Genomic DNA, 24588 nt, shown 5'->3' with positions numbered 1-24588 from the left:
GGGAACTCTACCTTGTGATGTTCGTTTGTGAGACGCTGAGGACCGCACCTGGGTTTGACACATCGAGCCCGTGGAGCAAGGAAGGGTGAGGACACATGCTGTCAGCACACATTAAAGGTAATTAAGTATTTGACTAATTGTTGATAGTAACTTGGTGTTTTGTTACACAGTATACTTGAATTGTGATGAGAATTGTGCAGTTTGCTTCTCACTGCTGTGGCGTGCAGGATAAGTGATCCTCCACTTGTTGTGAGAAGCTGCTCATTTGCATAAAGATAAAAAGTACAGACCTGAATGTGTTGCTGATAGCGTGTGTCTTTTGAAAGACATTGTTGTAACTGCTGACTTACCTCACATCTTCTTTGCTTCACAGAGAGTCAGTTTGTCGTGTCCACCTGGGGGGTGTTTGTCTGGTGGTAGTGGGTCCAGGAGCGCCGGACTTCTCTCCTTGCGGGCGCTGGAGAGCGTGCCAACAGTCACTCCTCCAGAAGGACGTTGGTTTTGGTTTTGTACATTTTATTTAGGCACAGGTGAAAAATAAATTGTTTTTGTTGTTGGAACCGCTTTCTGGTTATTTTTAGCGCTGGGTTCTGTCTGACGCAGGTTCGCTCCTCAATCCGCGTCGACACATAACACTTTGTTTTACCAAAGTGGAGCAATAATTTGTTTGAATTAAACCATGTACTTGGGTGATCCCCTGAGACTTTATCTTACTGATTTGTGGGGACTGGAGGGATATGTCATCATGATTCTTGATGAACAGGCCTAAAAGCGAAAGCCGTCCCCTTCTATTTTTGCACATTGATTAGACACACAAGATTTTCACACACAGATGGATTTTAAGTGATGTATATGAATGCAGCTTACTACTGAGGCTAAAATTATGATCTGCTATAATTATCACATCACAGAGGATGAAAAATATCTATTGAAAAATCACAGTTATCACAGCTTACTTTTTGAACCTTTTTTCGGCTTCTTTTCATCATAATATTAACATATTCATTTAAGGAGTTTCTTTGTTTGGAGAGTTTGCAGCCGATCTGCTCTGTGTAAGCCTGATCCTGTCAGACCTCAGAAGCTAAGCAGTGCAGGATGTTAGTACTTGGAATGGGGACCTCTTAGGAACATCAGGTGTTCCTCCAGTTAAAACTGGAGTTGTGTCAAGAAGGGCATCCGGTGTAAAACCTGTGCCAAATACTGATACGGATCTGGTTGTATCTGCTGCGGCGACCCCGAACAATACGGGAGCAGCCGAATGGACAACAACAACTTTGTTTGGAGAGTTTCTTTTTCATACATTGTACATTTTCCCTTGATACCAAAGAGCACCCGATGTCATTCAAAGTGAAGGCTCAGTCCTCTCACCATGCTTGTTGCATTGCTTATCCACATTCTGCTCATGATGGTAACAGGCTCAGGAGTCTGTACATTTCTTTCCTCAGCCACATCCTCTTATTCCTTTTGGGGATCACAAAGTGTTTCCAGACCACATTGTATACATTAAACCATAGGTGCCTCTTGACAGTTGTGTATGCCTGGAAACCCAGCAGAGGAAGATGTGAAGGGGGCATTTTAATTAGATGCCACACACGCATCATTTGGTTCCTTTTTACATATAGGAGGAGCTATATTCCAAACCCTGCCTGGAACTAATGCTCCTCACCCTCTCTCAAAGGTGAGGCCATCTGACTTGAAAACTTATTCCAGTCGCTTGTATCTTGTAGTCTCAATCTTTGAGACAGTAGGAGAAAGTTGTTTTGCAAATCATCTGGGAAATTTATAGCTTCACCTTTTTCACCACAACGCTTCACAGCAGTGCCAGCCAGCATTACTGAGGACACAGCCTCCATCTGCGTACTTACAAATAGGACTTTAAACTACTTGATATTCACATTGGGTAGCAATTCCCTCCGAAACCACAGGTTGCAATCCAACGTTTTCCAGCTGAGTACTGTGGTTTAAGATCTGGAGGTGTTGGTAATCATCCCTGTCACTTCACAGTTGGCAATATTTTGCTGAGAAAAGGTTTGCCTTTTGACTGAGGATACAAATTTGACTATTTGTCCCTTGCGAACTGGTTTGCCCATAACAAGGCCCAGGTGCCTCATTCAGTCATAACATATTTACTTTGTGATCACAAACATGAGTGCGTTAATCAGCAGAATGCTGAAGGATGTTTGCTCCATTTTGGTTGCCACATTTGGACTGGCACAGTATATAGATGTTTCCACTTAGTATGATCTTTTATCACCTAAATGTATTTTTCTTTTTATTGCAGACAGGCTTTGAAATGAATAGAATAATCGCACAATAAACCATAAATCCCTTTTGCATTGGCCCATCTGTTTACCCAGAAACCACTTCTCATGCAGCCTACATATAATTGTGCTGTGATGAGGAGAATGTTGGCGAGCTTTTCAGACTTTGTGGTCAACTTTGGGTGTGTGCAATGTGTTTATAAGAGTGAGTGTGTGTGTGTGTTGCTAATCACACACCCCGTCACAAACCTGCTTTTGGAGCCTGTTTCTGGCCACAGCATTGTGGTTCTAATTAACAGGGTCGGGCATTGTGCCTACGTCCTGCTTTATCGCCTTTGTGTGTATGTGTATTTTTTGATATAGTATATGTGTCTTTGCTAAGTGTGTTTTTATATGTGTCAGACATAAGCCTCATATTGATTACCATAACGCCTTGACAACAGCTGACACATTTTTTGCTGGTTTTTTGTTGTTGCATCCTGTTGAAGCATCCTGTGCTTGACGTGTTGGCATCAGAATTTTGGCTCTCTGTTGGGACTGTTTACACAGAGACTGCTACCTGCTGCTTTGGACTTGAATTAACAGTCTTTTTCAAGACTTTTTTACCTTTTTACTTTTTTTTTACTTTTTTACTGTGCTCCAACGCCTAAGGAAGACCTCTAACGGTCGAAACATCGCGACGGAGCACTTTTATCAGCTAACTTTCATCAGCGTTGGCAAGCTAACTAGCTTGCTAACGCTTTCGTTTTTATTTTTTTTTATTTTATTTTATTTTATTTTTTTCTCTTTTAGCACTGTTGTCGTGCGTTATCTGTGCTGCTCCACAGCGTGTTTAGTTGATTTTTATTTTATTTTAGCACCGTTGTCGTGCGTTCGCTGTTGTCGTGCGTTGCCTGTGCTGCTTCATGGCCTGTTTGGTGCCTTGATTGGGGCACTCCTTCTGCTGAATCACCTTTAAATTATTTACACATTATTCACTTCGTGTGTTTTTAGGAATCCGCTAGGTTGCATAGCTACTAGCTCTTAGCCGATTTAGCATGGCGGCTTCTCCTGTCTCACCCGCACTTTTCTGCTCTGGGTGTGAAATGTTTAGTTATTCCTCGGCCTCCTTTAGCAGTAACGGTACTTGTAATAAGTGCAGCTTATTTGTAGCTTTGGAGGCCAGGCTGGGCGAATTGGAGACTCGGCTCCGCACCGTGGAAAATTCTACAGCTAGCCAGGCCCCTGTAGTCGGTGCGGACCAAGGTAGCTTAGCCGCCGCTAGTTCCCCCCTGGCAGATCCCGGGCAGTCGGGAAAGCAGGCTGACTGGGTGACTGTGAGGAGGAAGCGTAGCCCTAAACAGAAGCCCCGTGTACACCGTCAACCCGTTCACATCTCTAACCGTTTTTCCCCACTCGACGATACACTCGCCGAGGATCAAACTCTGGTTATTGGCGACTCTGTTTTGAGAAATGTGAAGTTAGCGACACCAGCAACCATTGTCAATTGTCTTCCGGGGGCCAGAGCAGGCGACATCGAAGGACATTTGAAATTGCTGGCTAAGGCTAAGCGTAAATTTGGTAAGATTGTAATTCACATCGGCAGTAATGACACTCGGTTACGCCAATCGGAGGTCACTAAAATTAACATTAAATCGGTGTGTAACTTTGCAAAAACAATGTCGGACTCTGTTGTTATCTCTGGGCCCCTCCCCAATCGGACCGGGAGTGACATGTTTAGCCGCATGTTCTCCTTGAATTGCTGGCTGTCTGAGTGGTGTCCAAAAAATGAGGTGGGCTTCATTGATAATTGGCAAAGCTTCTGGGGAAAACCTGGTCTTGTTAGGAGAGACGGCATCCATCCCACTTTAGATGGAGCAGCTCTCATTTCTAGAAATCTGGCCAATTTTCTTGGATCCTCCAAACTGTGACTGTCCAGCGTTGGGACCAGGAGGCAGAGCTGTGGTCTTATACACCTCTCTGCAGCTTCTCTCCCCCTGCCATCCCCTCGTTGCCCCATCCCCGTAGAGACGGTGCCTGCTCCCAGACCACCAATAACCAGCAAAAATCTATTTAAGCATAAAAATTCAAAAAGAAAAAATAATATAGCACCTTCAATTGCACCACAGACTAAAACAGTTAAATGTGGTCTATTAAACATTAGGTCTCTCTCTTCTAAGTCCCTGTTGGTAAATGATATAATAATTGATCAACGTATTGATTTATTCTGCCTAACAGAAACCTGGTTACAGCAGGATGAATATGTTAGTTTAAATGAGTCAACACCCCCGAGTCACACTAACTGTCAGAATGCTCGTAGCACGGGCCGTGGCGGAGGATTAGCAGCAATCTTCCATTCCAGCTTATTAATTAATCAAAAACCTAGACAGAGCTTTAATTCATTTGAAAGCTTGTCTCTTAGTCTTGTCCATCCAAATTGGAAGTCCCAAAAACCAGTTTTATTTGTTATTATCTATCGTCCACCTGGTCGTTACTGTGAGTTTCTCTGTGAATTTTCAGACCTTTTGTCTGACTTAGTGCTTAGCTCAGATAAGATAATTATAGTGGGCGATTTTAATATCCACACAGATGCTGAGAATGACAGCCTCAACACTGCATTTAATCTATTATTAGACTCTATCGGCTTTGCTCAAAAAGTAAATGAGTCCACCCACCACTTTAATCATATCTTAGATCTTGTTCTGACTTATGGTATGGAAATAGAAGACTTAACAGTATTCCCTGAAAACTCCCTTCTGTCTGATCATTTTTTAATAACATTTACATTTACCCTGATGGACTACCCTGCAGTGGGGAATAAGTTTCATTACACTAGAAGTCTTTCAGAAAGCGCTGTAACTAGGTTTAAGGATATGATTCCTTCGTTATGTTCTCTAATGTCATATACCAACACAGAGCAGAGTAGCTACCTAAACTCTGTAAGGGAGATAGAGTATCTCGTCAATAGTTTTACATCCTCTTTGAAGACAACTTTGGATGCTGTAGCTCCTCTGAAAAAGAGAGCTTTAAATCAGAAGTGTCTGACTCCGTGGTATAACTCACAAACTCGTAGCTTAAAGCAGATAACCCGTAAGTTGTAGAGGAAATGGCGTCTCACTAATTTAGAAGATCTTCACTTAGCCTGGAAAAAGAGTTTGTTGCTCTATAAAAAAGCCCTCCATAAAGCTAGGACATCTTTCTACTCATCACTAAGTGAAGAAAATAAGAATAACCTCAGGTTTCTTTTCAGCACTGTAGCTAAGCTGACAAAGAGTCAGAGCTCTATTGAGCTGAGTATTCCATTAACTTTAACTAGTAATGACTTCATGACTTTCTTTGCTAACAAAATTTTGACTATTAGAGAAAAAATTACTCATAACCATCCCAAAGATGTATCGTTATCTTTGGCTGCTTTCAGTGATGCCGGTATTTGGTTAGACTCTTTCTCTCCGGTTGTTCTGTCTGAGTTATTTTCATTGGTTGCTTCGTCCAAACCATCGGCATGTTTATTGGACCCCATTCCTGCCAGGCTGCTCAAGGAAGTCCTACCATTATTTAATGCTTCAATCTTAAATATGATCAATCTATCTTTGTTAGTTGGTTATGTACCACAGGCCTTTAAGGTGGCAGTAATTAAACCATTACTTAAAAAGCCATCACTTGACCCAGCTATCTTAGCTAATTATAGGCCAATTTCCAACCTTCCTTTTCTCTCAAAGATTCTTGAGAGGGTAGTTGTAAAACAGCTAACTGATCACCTGCAGAGGAATGGTCTATTTGAAGAGTTTCAGTCAGGTTTTAGAATTCATCATAGTACAGAAACAGCATTAGTGAAGGTTACAAATGATCTTCTTATGGCTTCGGACAGTGGACTTATCTCTGTGCTTGTTCTGTTGGACCTCAGTGCTGCTTTTGATACTGTTGACCATAAAATTTTATTACAGAGATTAGAGCATGTCATAGGTATTAAAGGCACTGCGCTGCGGTGGTTTGAATCATATTTGTCTAATAGATTACAGTTTGTTCATGTAAATGGGGAATCTTCTTCACGGACTAAAGTTAATTATGGAGTTCCACAAGGTTCTGTGCTAGGACCAATTTTATTCACTTTATACATGCTTCCCTTAGGCAGTATTATTAGACGCTTTATCTATCCATGAAGCCAGAGGATACACACCAATTAGCTAAACTGCAGGATTGTCTTACAGACATAAAGACATGGATGACCTCTAATTTCCTGCTTTTAAACTCAGATAAAACTGAAGTTATTGTACTTGGCCCCACAAATCTTAGAAGCATGGTGTCTAACCAGATCGTTACTCTGGATGGCATTTCCCTGATCTCTAGTAATACTGTGAGAAATCTTGGAGTCGTTTTTGATCAGGATATGTCATTCAAAGCGCATATTAAACAAATATGTAGGACTGCCTTTTTGCATTTACGCAATATCTCTAAAATCAGAAAGGTCTTGTCTCAGAGTGATGCTGAAAAACTAATTCATGCATTTATTTCCTCTAGGCTGGACTATTGTAATTCATTATTATCAGGTTGTCCTAAAAGTTCCCTAAAAAGCCTTCAGTTGGTTCAGAATGCTGCAGCTAGAGTACTGACGGGGACTAGCAGGAGAGAGCATATCTCACCCGTGTTGGCCTCTCTTCATTTGCTTCCTGTTAATTCTAGAATAGAATTTAAAATTCTTCTTCTTACTTATAAGGTTTTGAATAATCAGGTCCCATCTTATCTTACGGACCTCATAGTACCATATTACCCCATTAGAGCGCTTCGCTGCGGGCTTACTTGTAGTTCCTAGAGTTTGTAAGAGTAGAATGGGAGGCAGAGCCTTCAGCTTTCAGGCTCCTCTCCTGTGGAACCAGCTCCCAATTCAGATCAGGGAGACAGATACCCTCTCTACTTTTAAGATTAGGCTTAAAACTTTCCTTTTCGCTAAGGCTTATAGTTAGGGCTGGATCGGGTGACCCTGGACCATCCCTTGGTTATGCTGCTTTAGACGTAGATTGTGGGGGGGTTCCCATGATGCACTGTTTCTTTCTCTTTTTGCTCCGTATGCATCACTCTGCATTTAATCATTAGTGATCGATCTCTGCCCCCCTTCACGGCATGTCTTTTTCCTGGTTTTTTCCCTCAGCCCCAACCAGTCTCAGCAGAAGACTGCCCCTCCCTGAGCCTGGTTCTGCTGGAGGTTTCTTCCTGTTAAAAGGGAGTTTTTCCTTCCCACTGTTGCCAAGTGCTTGCTCATAGGGGGTCGTTTTGACCGTTGGGGTTTTTTATAATTATTGTATGGCCTTGCCTTACAATATGGAGCGCCTTGGGGCAACTGTTTGTTGTGATTTGGCGCTATATAAGAAAAAAGTTGATTGATTGATTGATTGATATTGAGGCAAGTTGTATTTTCACATCCTATTCTTTTGCCCTAAACCCCAAATTTCTTAATCCCCATACATATATCAACATCTTGAAATGTCAGCTCTGTAGCCAAAGATAAATTCATATAATAAAAGTTAGCAGTTAGCAGCAAACTCAGCCAAATGTTCTAGTCATCCATCCATCCATCCATCCATCCATTTTCTGAACCCACCTATTCCAGTTAAGGGTCACAGAGATGGGAGTGGGTGAGGGTGTTGGAGCCTATCCCAGCAGTCATTGGGTGAGAAGCAGGCTACACGCTGGACAGTCCATCAGTCTATTGTAGGGCTGACACATATGGACAAACTCATTTACATTCTCACTCACTCCTACAGTTAATTTAGAGTCACCATTTCACCTAACCTGCATGTGTTTGGAAGTGGGAGAAAACCAGAGCACCCAGAGGAGACCCATGCAAACACTGGAAGAACATGCAGACCCCTCACAGAAAGGAGTAGGTCAAAAACTAATTTGGGTCTTTCTCAGTGTGACGCAATAGTACTTACCAGTAAGCCACAGCACTACTTCTTGTGGTTTATCGATTTGGCATTTTGTCACAATTAACTGTTCAGTTTGCAGTTTAGAGGTTATCAGAGCTACCTTTTACATTAGCTGTGTCCATGAGTGGTTCTAGGTCAAGATGGTGGTTGTCTAGATGGTGGGTGTCTTTGTCCACTTATATGCAGGTTCAAAGATGCGAATCATGTGGCGGTGCCACATTGTAAAACCTTGTTGCTTAGCTGTGCTCTGAGCTTGAATAAATGTCTTCATGATCGCACACATACACATTAACACACAGCAACTACACACATCGCAAATACTCCTCTACCCATGGTGCACCCTGGCCATCAGCCAATGTTCACAACCCATGTCCTCCCGCTGTCAAATGTGATTAGACAATAGAGAAAATGATGATGTGAGCATTCAGTTTTGGTTTGATGCTGGGCAGTGAGGAGCTGTTAGCTGTTGATCTACATGACAATCGAGTGACTTATTACTCTGTTATTTATGATGGGAAATTATGAGTTTGCTTTTTTCGTTGCTCCTCAAAGTACACTGGTGAAAACATTTACTGCAAAACAGGCTCCAAATCCTCACTGGATTCACTCATGGCTGAAAATCTTGTGCATACTGGTGGAAGAGGAGTACTGTTTTTTAAACTGCTTTATACAGTATGTGATTAAGAGTACAAAGCCTTTGCCATGTTACTGTTTTATACTCTTCAATAAATTATCCTTCCCTCTTTCTTTTTCAACTTCACTGTCTTAGGAGAGAATTATTGAGAATCTACGAGAACAGCGAGAGAGGGAGGACAGGGGCCGACTGGAGGAACTGGAGCAAATGAGGAAGGAGAATCAAAACTTAAAGGACAGACTCGCTGCCCTGCAGCCCCAGAAACTGTCCCTAACACAGGCGATTAACCCAGGGCAGACCCAGAACCAGAAGGCCGATGAAGAGGTCAGTACGGGGAATGAAACAAGGAAAGTCAAGGAACTTGTGTTTGCACTGTGAAAGAACTAGAGATTGCACGACTTGAGATTTTTAAAAGTCAGTTATGACGGTTATGCCATCAAAGTCATGATGTTGACTCTTCGCTGATGACATTACGAATAGAACGAAATGCTTTCAGCAGCAATCTGTAGCTTTGATAGAAACAAATAGGGCTTTGTGCTACATAGACACAGCAACCACGACACTTATATATTGCAATTTTCATTTACAAGTAACTGTGAAAGAAGAAGAGAAATTGATATATCAGGACAAGAGAAAATGAAAGTCAAGCAAAAACCACACTGTCGTGTCTGCCAGCCTCACTTTTTTCCAAAGAGAATACAAAATGTCCTGGCCAATTTTTTGATGTTCACAGCTTCTCCTTTTTCAGTTCAACCATCAGCCCTGAGTAACATCTATATAGTCCATGCTTGAACCTGCACTTTTTTTCTCTGTTGTTGTCGCAGTGTAATCCTCCAGCGTATGACAGATACTGCTATCCATGTTGTCTGATGTTTTCCATTTTTAAAACATCATAGATGTGCACACATGTTGAAAACACACGGCACATAAACACATGCTTATTAGTGACGTGCGGCCTACTGTCGGATCGTTCCACGGTCAGTCCATGTTAATTGCTACCTGCTAGCACATTTGCCAGACAATGCATACTGCAAGGCGCCACTGGGTGCATTAAACAGGAAGTGTTGCAAAGTGTTGTAGGATTAGACTGCATGCGTGTAGGCAGACAATTTTAAATATCTGACTAATCACAGCAGTGGTTATTGCAAAAGTTGGAGAATGTTCTGTCTGCCTGAATGCAGCCTGGGAAGAAGTGTACCTGGCGTTTCCACTCTCGGTGTGGCAGATTCACGTGTCATAATTGCATACATGATCAGTAACTAGTTGACGTCAAACTTAAAGCATCATTGCACAGCAGTAATGTCGAGTGGTTCAGAACATAGCCCTTGACAGAACATAGAATGCTCACCATATTCTTTTTTTCTCTGAACATTGAAAATGAAGCATGCTGACAAGGCACTTAATTATCCATATTTCGAACTTGACAAGTGTAATGTGTAACAGTGTGTGCACACTGATGATTGCTTGTCTGGTATGTGGACTGCAGGCATATAGCCATCAATATTTCATCGTTATCCTCATCATAAAAGATTTGCACATACCTCATACCTTTGACGAGCTCTAAAAAAAAAAGCTCAATGTGCAAATTATATTTCACTGACATCAAAAGCAAACGACAACATGTACCTTTGTCAGATTTTTTTTTAATACTTCAAACAGCCATCATCACACTTTATAATTATTTTAATTGGATAAAAGGAACTAAAAGAATTTCTGCAATGGTTTTAATATGCTGCTTGGACCCTATATTTACAATGCTCACATCTACAGTAATAATAATTCCTCTCCCTTGCCTCCCTGTTAGTACCCACAATATTATTAGAAACTCTCTAGCAAAAGGTTTGCCTGCACTTTGTCCTACTGGATAAAGGGATGAACACAGAGAGAGTGATTTATGGACTTTAAATATCCTTCTATCTCTACTCAGGTGCCAAGTTAGAGGCCTTGCTCTCGTTTTTCTCTCTCTATTTCCTCTCCAAGGCTTACAAGCCAGAACAGACTCTCACCCTGCCAGAATTTATGAGAATGTTTTCTTTTGTACTCATAAAAAGCATACACACATCTCATTCCAGTAAAATGATATCTTGTTGAATGTTGACGCCGCACCACATGAAAGGCACAGCAGCTCAGTGTTGCAGCGTGCAGAGTCGCATGCCGAGAGAATCGTTGCAGTGTTTTTATTTTTTACACTCGGCAGCAGTAATCAAACCTGTTATGTAAACTTACGGATGGTTTATGAAAAGATAGATCATGTTTGTGCTCTTGAGTTTCTGTGTGTTTGCCTGTGCAGGCACGCTAACACAAAAACACCTTTGTTTGTGTTATTGAGTGGTGTTGATGTGTTTCATCCTGTTGTGTGGTAGAGTGTCTGAAGTTGGGAGGCTGTGATTTTCAGTAAGTCCAATTTGATGTGACATGCTTGCCTTGATCACTGCGATATTTCTGTCCTTTCACAAATATCCACGTGTTAGTGCCAAAAGCCAGTGTTTGGTGCAGTCTCGCATGAATGGATGCATGTTCAGTATGTTACCAATACACGTGAGCTGCACACGGGAAATGCTTGTACCCATGACTCAGCAAACATTACAAATACAGTACAGCAGCAATAAAACAAAAATGACAATTCACCATATGTTCTAGTCTCTTCTTGTTCTTGCCCTGCGATACGCTGGTGGCCTGTCCAGGGTGTACCGTGCCTCTTGCCCAGTGACTGTTGGAATAGGCTGTAGCTCCCTCGTGACCCTTATTTGGAATAAGCAGGTATAGAAAACGAGTGAATAACATTGACACTTAGTTTGTGCGGTACACACACTGTTCAGTGCTTACTTGGTCTGCGTGTTGGATAGGGTTGTAGAAACCAATGGCTAACGTGCTTTTCATGGTGAGAAAAGGTTTATTATTAGCCTTGATATTGCAGATTATGCTGTTATCTCTGCAGAATCAAAGGAAACCCTGATTACAGCACTTGAGAAGCTGACTGAGGAATTGGGATATGTGGGTTTGAGATTGTCCTGGATCAAGGCTGAGATAGAGGATTTAGTCAAAAATCCAGAATGAAAGTGTTGAACTTGAGACATTCACTTATTTTGGCAGTGACATTCAGTTCTCTGCACTCAAAAAACTGACTCATTGGATTGGATTTCCATCTAATAAATATATGTAGTCCCAACTAAATTAAATAAAGTTATCTTGCATGGATGTGCTTTATTTGAGTTGGGGCTGCTATTTATTCAATGGAAATCCTGCACGTTTCTGTATTGAGTTCATCCAGTTAATCATTTTTTGAGTGTGGGTGCTCAACCTTAGAGATTGAGAGATGCCTTGGAAGAGCTTATGGAAGACTGAGGTTAATGGGTAGAGGTGCTTGATGGTCCCAATATCTTCGCAGAAGAACTGAAGTTCAAGCCTTTCAGGTCCTGGTGCTTCCTTTATTTCTCTGTAATTGTGAGATGAGGACAATATTCTGACTTACAGTGATGACTGGATGTCTTTGGTACTGGTTTTTTTTGGAGAGTTCTTTTGTCTTGCTAGAATGACTTTATGTCTATGAACAATTAATTGGGGAGACTAAGATGAGGCACTAAAAAAAAGACTCATTTAGTGAACTCAATTCAGTTATGTGCAGGATTTCCATCTAATAAATATATGTAGCTCCAGTAAAAAAGCACATCCATGCAAGATAATTTAATTTAAATTAGTTGGGACTACATATATTTATTAGATGGAAATCCAGTCCAATGAGTCAGTTTTTTGAGTACACTTGCATTGGAAAGGAACATCAACTGAGATTTGCATAGGAAGCTGTTGTTCCTCCCCTTGTTTCTCAAGAGAAAGTTTTTAGTGACCGCCTGCATAGCACATTGTATTAAAAATGGTAGAGAGAAACTAATTTCATGTAAGATCTCCCCCAAGAAACCATGTTCAAAGGCAAAAATAAATTAAATAATGGTCCTAACAAAGAATGTTTTAGGACTGGATTGAACAACGGTCTCACTTTTCCCAGATGGACAGCCCTTCCAACTGGTAAAGGCTTCCAGCTTTACTTGCAGATAGCATTTCCACTTCCTCTATCCACTGACGTGTGCTTCAATTTTTTAGCTTTTCATAAAGGACAGGTTTGGGAAGATTGTCCACAGCTGTCAACTTCTGCCCCCCCACCTTTCTAAGCATTTTTTCTTTATTTGCCTCTCACATGCCTGGAAGCTCCTCACCATCAAACCATGTCATTTACGATGGTCAGACTTTTTTCAGTAAAATGGTTCTTGGGAGCATGAGCATGGCTAAAACCTTTCAGCTTCTCATTACAGCCCTATTAACCTCCTGCCACTTTAAGCATTTTTTATGTAAATGTAAATTAATATTCAAAGTTTTCAGGACTGTATGACTGGACAATATGGCCAAATTATCGTATCTCAGTATTGTCATATCAATATGATATACAATATGATGATGATTTCACACAAAGTGCAGCAACAGTGAAAATTAAACATTCTTATTAAACAATACAATAATAATACCACACTAATTTTGCACTCATCATAAGGTTAGGATACGGTGCCCTCCAAAAGTAGTGGAACACTTGGTATTTCACACATTTTAATTTCTTTTTCTTTTCTTTCTTTTTTTTAATTTAAATAATAAAAATTTATAAAATTATCTTCCTCAAACTCAATCTGAAAGCATATCTCTAAAACCTGTTAATACCTGTAAATAATAATCAGTTTTATTGCCAGTTTTCTTCATATAAGTCAGGGGATGGAAACGTGAACATTTCCAGGTCACTGAACATGTCTTGGACTTTATTTCGATAAATTCTGAAGACATACAAAAGTTTCTTTCACCAAAATATCAAATCTAGGCTTTCATCTCAGATGTACTTTCTGGCAAATTGTAGCTGAATGTTCAGTTCTTCTTTTAAGTAAATCCTCCTCTACACCACTTCATCAGCACGCTGTATTTTATATTTTTAATTAATTTATATCAAGTTGTAGACATTTGCATTCAGTTTGAGTTTAAGGAGGATAACTTTAGATTTATTTATTTATTTGTATTTGAAATGGCATAAATAAATTAAAATGTGTGAAATGCCAAATGTTCCTATATTTTTGAGTACAGTTGAGAAACACTCCGTGGCATGTGTATTTTTAAGTGAAATGTATCATCTTTGTGTCACTCAGAGAACAAAATTAAGAGGTAATTTAAGTCCTTCAGACAGCAAAATTAAGAGATTATTTAATCAGCAGCTGCCTGCTCATTTAAAAATCACTGGAGACACAGCATATATAAGGCAACCCAAACTAAAGGAGAAATGCCTGTTTTGACAACCTGGACCTCATTTCTGGCATAAAATATGGTTGTTTGCTCACCAATATAGCTTTGGTGTCATTGGTCCATGGTTCAAATGACATTTTCAATTCAAATCTGAGGCAAACATTTTTCTGCTTCTACTAAGGTGGATTAGAATGTTTTTTTGCTGCACAGCACCAACTACTGGACAGGAGGAATCAGTCAGTGTGACTCACTCAACCAGACGTGTGGTGCTGTGACATGTCAATTATCTGTGTCCAGTCAGCAACCCTGGCCTCTGCTCTAGCTCCACCCATGCCAGGAAGTGTTCAACCTTTGACATTTCCTGTTTCTCTGTGGACTCAAAATTTGGCACTTCCTGTTTCAGTGTGATCTTGCCACTGAGTTCCCACAAGATTCCATGGGATCTCGTCTGTCAATCCAGGAAGTGTTGATCCAGGAAGTGTTTGACATTTGACGTTTCCTGTTTCACTGTGGACTCAAAATTTGGCACTTCATGTTTGGGACTCCCTGTACCGTGAGCGAGCTTTGCGGTGCTTTGCTTGTATTATTTTATTTTTATTATTACTTCTATTTTGTCATTTCATTTTTAAATGGACCACAATGGAAATAAGTGTTTTCGCTTCTTGTGTCATCCATGTATTTTTAATGTGTTTACTTTTATATTATGTACCTACATTGAATTTACTAAATAAAATCACGCACACACACACTCTTGCTTTTCATATAAAGATGATATAACGCCCCCTGCTGGAATGGCGTGTGAGTCCAGAATGTAGTTAGCAATGCCCACAGTGTTGTTTATTAATATCCATAGCTTCTCAAAAAATGTTAGTCCTCTCAACTTTCCATTTTTGCAGCATTCATCCTTGGCCCAAAATACATAAGCATACCAAATGGCAAATGTCAGCTCTCCCCAGTTTCTTTGTGATCAAATTTACATACATGCACATAGAGCTTTTTGTCTTTTCAGCATTCTGCCGCAAGTAGGTGCTTCTCTTTTCAGACATGCACAGAGACGGTGGTGGAAGACATCAAACGCAATACACTTTTCAGTCATGGTGCCAGCAACATGACTCTTAACTCACTCACGATAACGACAACATGACACTTAACTAAACTGACTAAAGCAATTGAAGTACATAAACACAACAAATCAATAACACCAACAACACTGTTAAACTACAACCTCCCATGGTGCATTGCAGCACAATGTTGATTGTTTAGTGGTTCCCTAAAATTGCTATTTTTTCCAAAAATATTTGTCCTATTAGCTTTCTGTTGTTGCAGATTTCATCCTTGACCCAATATCCACCCAAAATAATTAAGCATACCAAATGGCAAATGTCAGCTCTTTCCTGGTTCTCCATGATCGATGCCACATGCACGATGCATGCACAGGCCACTTGGCTATTATAATAGATTATTATTATTGTTATTATTATTACCATTGTTAAGTAACTGTATCCAGATTCCTTATGCCCATATCTGAATGTAAAATGTGAAATGCCAGTTGTGCATGCATGAGGAAATCCATCAGAATATGAATGAAATGTCATGCTTTAAGCCCCGTTTACACATAGACGGTAAGAGCTCCCAGAAGCGTCCGGGAAGAGTTTTTGGCCGTCTTAAGGATCACACGCCGTTGTTAACGCCGGCACTAGGGGGCGTGGCTTTGTTCCGGCTTTACCGGGAATCGTCGAAAAAATTATTCAACATGTCGAATAATTCCGGGAGCGCTCCCTGAGAATTCACGTGACGACGGAGACAACGCGAACAACGGCGTTTGATACTTTTTAATCGCCGTTTCATCCTGCCCCTTCCTGTAGTGCCGCAATTTACACCACCGTAATTGGCTGCCAGCGTTGTATCCCTAACCAACGGCATGTAAAACGGCGATAGCGCACACATTGGCGTCCTCAAAGGCGTTTTAACCGGTGACAGAGGAAGACAAAACGGCGGCGCTAGCAGACAGCACGCCGTTCTAAACACCACCTCCCGGTTAACAGTGTTTCAAACGGCCGATAGGCGGTGGTCAGTATAAAAACGCTAGCGCGCTGCATGCAGGCCTCTCACTCACAGCCAGCTACAGATATTTTTGCAGAGAAGCTCCAGTATGCCTCCTAAAAGAAAATTGGCAGTGGCAAGGACTTACCAAGAGGTCTGGTTCAGAAGCAGAGGAGAGGCCTGTGGTGGAGACGAGCAACACGTTGAGGAGGGGAAAAGGAGAGGAAAAGAAAAGGCTGAGATTGAGCTCCCTCCCCCTGCAGTGACAGCTGCTTCAGCCTATTATACTCTGGGGGCGGTGCCTATATGCAAAAGTTCCTGGAGTAACGCAGGATTTGCCTGGATAAATCCAGCGGTACACAGGGCATTATCGGCGGCAGCAGAACACCGCTGTTCTCACGCGCGTCTTAACCTGCGATTGTAAAGGATAGAACTGGGTATTAACCCCCGTTGCCTGATGTGTGCCGGATGCTACGGTGTCAAAACGCCGCTTTATTCGGCGGATTTAGTGGTGTTTTATCCGCGTATTTGTGGCTAGTATGGCGCTCAAAACACTGGTGAAATGGTCCGCCCCTTTCCACCACGAAAACAGCCGGAACTACCGCGAACTTTGGTCTACGTACTACCCGCCGACAAAACCGTCTATGTGTAACCTGGGCTTTACTTTTCATGAAGTAAAAGTAAGTATTTTTAAGCGGTTTCTGTGTCGTGAAGCAGATGAGAGTTCACAACTCCCCCGGATGGGATGCCAGGCCATCATAGGTTACTTCCCAGCTAAGGTTGGTACCCATTTAACAGCTGGGTGGACTGAAACAATGCAGATTATGTGCCTTGCACAAGGATACACAGATGTAACATGAGCGGTATCTGAACCCAGGTCTCTTCTGTTCTGTGTTAAAACACACTCAGATAGTTTGCAGTTGATGGTAGAAGCTTCTGCTCAATTCCATCCATCCATCCATCCATCCATTTTCTTCCGCTTTATCCGGAGTCAGGTTGTGGGGGCAGCAGCTCAAGCAAAGCCACCTAGACCTCTCGATGCACACACACCTCCCCAGCTCCTCCGGGAGAACCCCGAGACATTCCCAAGCCAGCCGAGAGACTTAGTCCCTCCACCGTGTCCTGGGTCTTCCCCGGGGCCTTCTCCCAATGGGACGTGCCCGGAACACCTCTCCAGCGTCATCCAGAAAAGATGCCCAAGCCATCTCAGCTGGCTCCTTTCGATGTGGAGGAGCAGCAGCTCGACTCCGAGCTCCTCCCGAGTGACCGAGCTCCTCACCCTATCTCTAAGGGACTGCCCAGCCACCCTGCAGAGGAAACTCATCTCCGCTGCTTGTACTCGCGATCTCGTTCTTTCGGTCATGAGCCAAATCTCATGACCATAGGTGAGGGTCGGAATGTAGATCGATCGGTAAATCGAGAACTTTGCCCCCTATTCAGCTCTCTCTTCACCACGACGGTCCAATACAGCGACCGCATCACTGCAGACGCTGCACCGATCCGTCTGTCAATCTCACGCTCCATCCGTCCCTCACTTGTGAACAAGACCCCGAGATACTTAAACTCCTCCACTTGAGGCAAGGACACTCCACCGACCTGAAAAGGGCAAGGCACCTTTTTCTGGTCGAGAACCATGGCCTCGGATTTGGAGGTGCTGATTTTCATCCCGGATGCTTCACACTCAGCTGCAAACTGCCCCAGTGCATGGTGAAGGTCCTGATTTGACAAAGCCAACAGAACCACATCGTCCGCAAACAGCAGAGATGAGATTCTGTGGTTCCCAAACCAGACCCCTCTACACCCTGGCTGCGCCTAGAAATTCTGTCCATAAAGGTAATGAACAGAACCGGTGACAAAGGGCAGCCCCGGTGGAGGCGAACGTGCACTGGAAACAGGTTTGACTTACTATCGGCAATGCGAACCAAGCTCCTGCTGTGGTCATACAGGGATCGGATAGCCCTTAGCAAAGGACCCCGGATCCCGTACTCCCGGAGCACCCCCCACAGGGTGCCCCGAGGGACATGGTTGAACGTCTTCTCCAGATGCACAAAGCACATGTGGACTGGTTGGGCGAACTCCCATGAACCCTCGAGCACCCAATGGAGGGTGTACAGCTGGTCCAGGGTGCCGCGACCAGGACGAAAACCAAAATGCTCCTCCTGAATCCGAGGTTCGACGATCGGTCGAATTCTCCTCTCCAGTACTCTGGAATAGACCTTACCGGGGAGGCTGAGGAGTGTAATCCCCCTGTAGTTGGAACACACCCTCCGGTCCCCTTTCTTAAACAGAGGCATCACCACCCCGGTCTGCCAATCCAGAGGCACTGTCCCCGACCGCCACGTGATGTTGCAGAGGCGTGTCAGCCAAGACAGTCCCACAACATCCAGAGACTTTTTGTACTCAGGATGGATTTTATCCACCCCAGGAGCCTTGCCACCGAGGAGCTTTCTGACCACCTCGGCGACTTTGGCCTGGGTGATGGATGAGTCCGCCTCTGAGTCCCCAGTGTCTGCTTCCTCTTCAGAAGATGTGACGACGGGATTGAGGAGATCCTCAAAGTATTCCTTCCACCGCCCAACAACATCTCCAGTCAGAGTCAACAGCTCCCTACCCGCACCGTAGGCAGTGCCGGTGGAGAGCTGCTTCCACCTCCTGAGGCGTCAGACGGTTTGCCAGAATTTCTTTGAGGCTGATCGATAGTCCTCCTCCATGGCCTCCCTGAACTCCTCCCAGACCCGAGTTTTTGCGTCCTCAACCATGTGGGCTGCAGCACGCTTGGTCTGCCAGTACCTGTCAGCTGCCTCCGGGGTCCCACTTACCAACAAAGACAAGTAGTACTCCTTCTTCAGCTTCATGGCATCCCTTACTTCCGGCGTCCACCACCGGGTTCGGGGATTGCCGCCGCGACAGGCACCAGAGACCCTGCGACCACAGCTACAAGTGGCCGCATCGACAATGGAGGTGGAGAACATGGTCCACTCGGACTCCAAGTCTCCAACCTCCCCCGGGATCTGGGAGAAGCTCTCCCAGAATTGGTAGTTGAAGACCTCACTGACACAGGGTTCCGCCAATCATTCCCAGCAGACCCTCACAATATGTTTGGGCCTGCCAGGTCTGACCGGCTTCCTCTCCTCCCAGTGGATCCAACTCACCACCAGGTGGTGATCGGTCGACAGCTCAGCCCCTCTCTTCACCCGAGTGTCTGAGACATGTGGCCAAAGGTCAGATGATACAACTACAAAGTCGATCATCGACCTGCAGCTCAGGGTGTCCTGGTGCCACGTGCACTTATGGACACGCTTGTGCTCAAACATGGTGTTCGTGATAGACAAACTGTGACTAGCACAGAAGTCCAACAACTGAACACCACTCGAGTTCAGATCGGGGAGTCCGTGCTTCCCGATTATCCCCTCCAGGTCTCACTGTCGCCGCCCATGTGGGCGTTCAAATCCCCCAGGATAACAATGGAGTCCCCAGTCGGAGCACGATCTAGTACCCCTCCCAGGGACTCCAAGAAGGTTGGGTACTCTGCACTGCCACTTGGCCCGTAGGCCAAGACAAAAGTGAGAGACCTGTCCCCGACCCGAAGGTATAGGGACGCGACCCTCTCGTTCACCTGGGTGAACTCCAACACATGGCGACTAAGCTGGGGAGCAATAAGCAATGCTACCCCAGCTCTCCGCCTCTCCCCATGGGCAATGCCAGAAAAGTGGAGTGTCCAGCCCCTCTCCAGCCCTTGACTGCCACCCAGTCCTCTCTGCACTTGACCCCCATGGCCCCCTCTGCAGGTCGTGAACCCACAGGAGGGCAGGCCCATGTCGCTTTTTTGGGCTGAGCCCGGCTGGGCCCCGTGAACTAAGGCCCGACCACCAGCTGCTCGCGCGTGAGCCCCAACCTCAGGCCTGGCTCCAAGGTGGGGCCCCAGCTCCGCCATACCGGGTGACGTCTCGGTCCTTGATTTTGTACTGGTCATGGGAGCTTCTGAACTGCCCTTAGTCTGATCCATCACCTAGGACCTGTTTGCCTTGGGAAACCCTACCAGGGACACAAAGACAACATAGCTCCTTAGATTATCCGGGTACACAAACTCCCCCACCACAATAAGGTGGCAGTTCGAGGGGGATACTCAGATAGTTTGCAGTTGATGGTAGAAGCTTCTGCTCAATTCACTTTCATTATACAGTGCTTAATCACAATGTAAGTTGCCACAAGGCACTACACATTAGCAAAATTTAAACTTTCCCCATCTCATGAGTAAGCGCATTGGTAAAAATGGTAAGGAAAAACTCCACCAAGCATGTTTTGTTTATCAGAAGAAACTTTGTGCAGCTATCCTTTTAGACCTACTACAACAGAAATCTTGTAGCAAAGTAACTGAATACACTTGGAGTCCAGTTGTCACAATGTCTAATGGCTAAAAAGACTACAGGGAAGTGAAGGGCAGAGTCCCAGTATTCACCCCAATCCTGATGCATCTCTAATATTATGGCCCACAAGCAAGTTCTGGAGTTCAAAAAGCTCCCGCGTAGATTTCAGATATCCCAGTTTAGAAAAGCCACACTGAGACATGATGCAATGTGAGTTGTCTCTTCAGTTCCATCTGTGCAGACAGGAAGCTGTGAACATTGCATTTCTTCTGCTCCTCTCTGGTGAGTAGCTTCAATGCAAAATGTTGTGCACCATGTGCAACATGGCATTTATTGCCTTGTCAAAGCCTCTTGAGCAGTCCTTGGACAAGAGGCTCATTGGGTCAATACTTATCCCCAGATAACAGCATAAAACAGATGATAGTCTACATCTACTCCATCACAGGCTGCTTTCTCAGCCAAGGCAAATAACCAGTTAATGACTTGATGAACTGAGGCAATGCAGATTAGGTTTTTTATCCAAGAAGGTGGGCAGGTACCTGATATTGAATCCTGATCTGTATTTGGATAGTTTAGTTCCTATACCACAGTCACTTGCTCTGCATATGGGCAGGAACTCCAAACACTTACTGTGGGTTATTTGACAACTCACTGAACCATAGTAAGTCTCTAATGAAATCAACTAAAAAGCAAAAGTGACGACAAACCAGGCACTGTAACTACCAGAAACTCACCTCCACTGGTGGAGCAATAATGTCTACCTTCTGTGGTCCTCCCATGGTGTAGATTTGTCACTGTTCATAATAACAAAGCTGCCTTGCATTGGCGATCAGTCCATGTCCAAAACAGTCCCTGTTTGGATTATTACTACACCACTATCCCAACCCCAACTTTTCTTTTACGAGCCACTGCACAACAGTTTATTCCCACATTCCCTTTTTTTAAATTAACTTTCTGGGAGGAGAACACATTATTCCAATAATAAGCTTAATGTTTCCATTTATCCAGGAGTTGCTGTTAATTACGACTTTCCCCAAAACATGTAGAATTAAAACTTTAAATAGCAGTGCTGAGATGAACTCTAAACCTCTGAAGCAGATGTAGAGCTTGTGTTTGTATTAGGTCTTGTACACAAAATGATCCGCTCACTGTCTGCAGATGTACAACTGAGTCAGTGAAGCTGTAAGTGGAGCTTTTCATCTTGACCTCAACATTCTATTGACTTCACTGCATCCTCATCCTCTTCCCATAAAACAGTATTTGTTGATGCCAAAGTTAATAAAGGACTTCTGAAGCTAAACACTGCCTCTTCAAAGAGAGAAAGAGTAGAGTAGGCCTGGGACAGCGGTGACCTTTTCAGACAGAGTTTCAGAAAAGCGGGACCACACCTTAAGTGACTTTTGAGCCTTTCCCAAAAGACAGTTTGGGCTTCTTGAGTCAAACCGCAGTCTTGTCTCCCACACATGATTAGTCAACTCTGGTGTCTGCCAGTTCTTTATTGTCTGAACAAACCTTAATTAGCTGCTAGTGGAGCAGATGAGGAGGAAAATATGCAGTATAGGTAAACTCCAATGGCTGTGGTGTAGAGAATGAGAGGAAAATGTGTGGATTGTTTTAATTCTACAGTAAAACTCGCACATAATGGATTCAGGTGGACAAGCGAATTTTGTCCGTTATAATTGAAATCTGTTATATGTATAAAATGGGCAAAATCCGTTATATGTATAAAATGGACAAAATCCATTATATGTATAAAACAGACAAAATCTGTTAATGTATGTAACAGATTAGTTACACCCAGGAGGCAATGAATGATTTATGGAGAATCCCCAGCAGCACCAATTAGGCTTATATGTTTCCTTGATTAAAAGCCTGACTTTGAATAGGGACCTGCCTCATTTAATGACCGGGTCAGAACTTCGTCTGAAAAAATAAACACCTGCCCTAAACAAGCGCTGTGCATTATGTGCATTAAAAGGACTACATTTAGTCTCATTTATGCTTCTGCAGCTCTGTAACCCATGGCCATGCAGTGATGTTGATGTGTGCGTGACCCTTTTAAAGTTCTCCATCGTGTCTTTATGCCATTTACTGCAGGAACAGAGGGGTTTTCTGGATTAATTTGTCCCTCGGTGAACTCCACTTCTTTATACAATCATCAACCTCTAAACCAACAATACAGTATGTGTAATTTTCTCCATGAATTGCAGGTCATTTGAGCATGTTTTTCTGACTCACTGTTGTGAAGATTGCAGACTTTTCTGCCAAATGTATTTGATCCATGATCAGAATGTAATTGGCGTGTGCACTGCAAAAAAATTTTTAAAAATGATGGGAGAGGAAGGAGTGTAAAGGTAAAAGTGACAAATCACAGCCCTTGTGGTCTCAGTCTTTTAGCAGGTGCACGTCAGGCTACGGGAATGGTTTGCAGCCATGCAGAGGGGTGTGATCTAAAATGGTTTGGTTCGTGGATGTATGTGAAACTTAAGACCATATTACAGTGGAGGCAGCAAGCAGCATTTTGTTAATAATCACTGGACTTGACTAAAGGCCTCGTTTAGGTGCCGTATCTGAGCACCGCTTTCCTCAAATCGGCGAGTGTCAGTGCTGAACTTCATTTCATACCTCTGTTACTGGGCACATCCAGACTGCTCTGTCTGGTATATGTGAGGAGTTTTTAATGGAAATGCATTGCGATCAGACGGGACATTTTGTCCAGTGTGACTGAAAATCCGTTATACAAAATCCATTATATATGCTGTTTATTACATGGAAAACCATACAAAAGCATTGGGGCTTGTGCTTTTATCCAGTGAGTGTGAATATCTGGTTTATATGATGACGGTTTAGGTGCGTTTTGCTGTATTTATTTTCCATTCACATTGATAAGTTGTTTTATAAGTGAAAAATACTGAACTGTTTCTTTTCTCAAACTTAGCCTTTCAGTTCCTGAGTTGTCTTTGAGCAGGAGTTGTGTATCTCAGTGCGGGCCCTACTGGCCACACATCTTTTACTTATTTGCAATATTTACACTTCTGAGAAATTTGTAGGAATGCTAATAGTGATATCAATGGCCATATATGTAATTGTATCTTTACTGGCTTTCCCCTACTTGTCATAATATCACAAATTCCTGTTGGGCTCACCATCCCTCTCAGCCCTGACTTTCTTCCTCTCTGTGTTCTCTGCTGAAAGACCATAACAAACTCAGAGCCACTTAAACCTAATGCATTTTGTTCCAGCTGAGATTTGCCTTGATGTGTGTGGAGCTCAGTGTGGAGGTGCGTGCCGTGACGACAAAGTATATATTGACTGAACAGTTAATTCTACAGGGTGAAGTGCTCCCTGCTTTGCACAGGATCAAATAGCACAGTCACGTGTGCATACACGTGCAGGCTTTCTTAGTGTGTTCTACAAGATTGCATGCAGGTATACGTATGTACTGCAGACACATTATTCAAATGCTTATCATAGATATAAACATGGTGATGCAGAGGGATACATTCAACCACACAAACATGTGAATAGTACTCACAGAACCAAGGTCGTCATCTAGCATAAAGGTAACATTGACATTTTAAGCGGATGTTACATTTTAACATTTACAGATGTGTTCCTGCTAAGCCACCTAGTCATGCATGCCTGTAGTGCAAGCAGTAAGACCCTTAATCACTGAGTTGCACTCCATATGCTATGCCTACGGCTGTATCTGCAAATATGCACGGGCCAACTTGTGCATTTTGTTTATCTGATGGGTTTGCTATAATTGGCAAGCAGATTGGCTAGTTGTAATAGTTAACAGACACTACTTGTTTTTTTCTAATGATAAACTGAACCAGAACTACATATGGAGGCTTAGACTTATAATATCTACACCAGGTAATAAATTGGTGAGTAAGTGTACACATATATGTGCATTTACATTATGATTTTTAAATGATTGGTCTCAACTGTCTCAACAAGTCCTCATAAAAACACTACACAAAGAGATGCACAAAACAAGTGAAAAGTGAAAAATAGTGCAAAAGATAATTCTAGGTTGCAAACTTCCTCCAGGATATTATTCTCAGAGTACAAATAATTCACCAGCATATCTGTTTTTCGTCCAA

General features: G+C 43.1%; 1 protein-coding gene across 15 annotated transcripts in view; it reads left to right on the top strand.

Annotated features, from left to right (window-relative positions):
• Positions 1-24588, top strand: part of LOC117512469 (ERC protein 2) — a 503700-nt gene that overhangs the window by 213919 nt on the left and 265193 nt on the right. For all 15 annotated transcript variants that reach the window (XR_004561301.1, XR_004561300.1, XM_034172555.1 and 12 more), the window contains one exon: positions 8934-9122. Coding sequence is in view for 13 of the 15 variants with exons in the window: in XM_034172555.1 (XP_034028446.1) it covers positions 8934-9122 (189 nt within the window). In the remaining 2 variants the exon portion in view is untranslated. The remainder of the gene's footprint in view (positions 1-8933; positions 9123-24588) is intronic.

The sequence above is a fragment of the Thalassophryne amazonica genome, chromosome 6, assembly GCF_902500255.1.
Source record: "Thalassophryne amazonica chromosome 6, fThaAma1.1, whole genome shotgun sequence".
Lineage (NCBI taxonomy): Eukaryota > Metazoa > Chordata > Actinopteri > Batrachoidiformes > Batrachoididae > Thalassophryne > Thalassophryne amazonica.
Note: the sequence above shows the minus strand (reverse complement) of the source record. Positions and strands in the feature narration are given on the sequence as shown.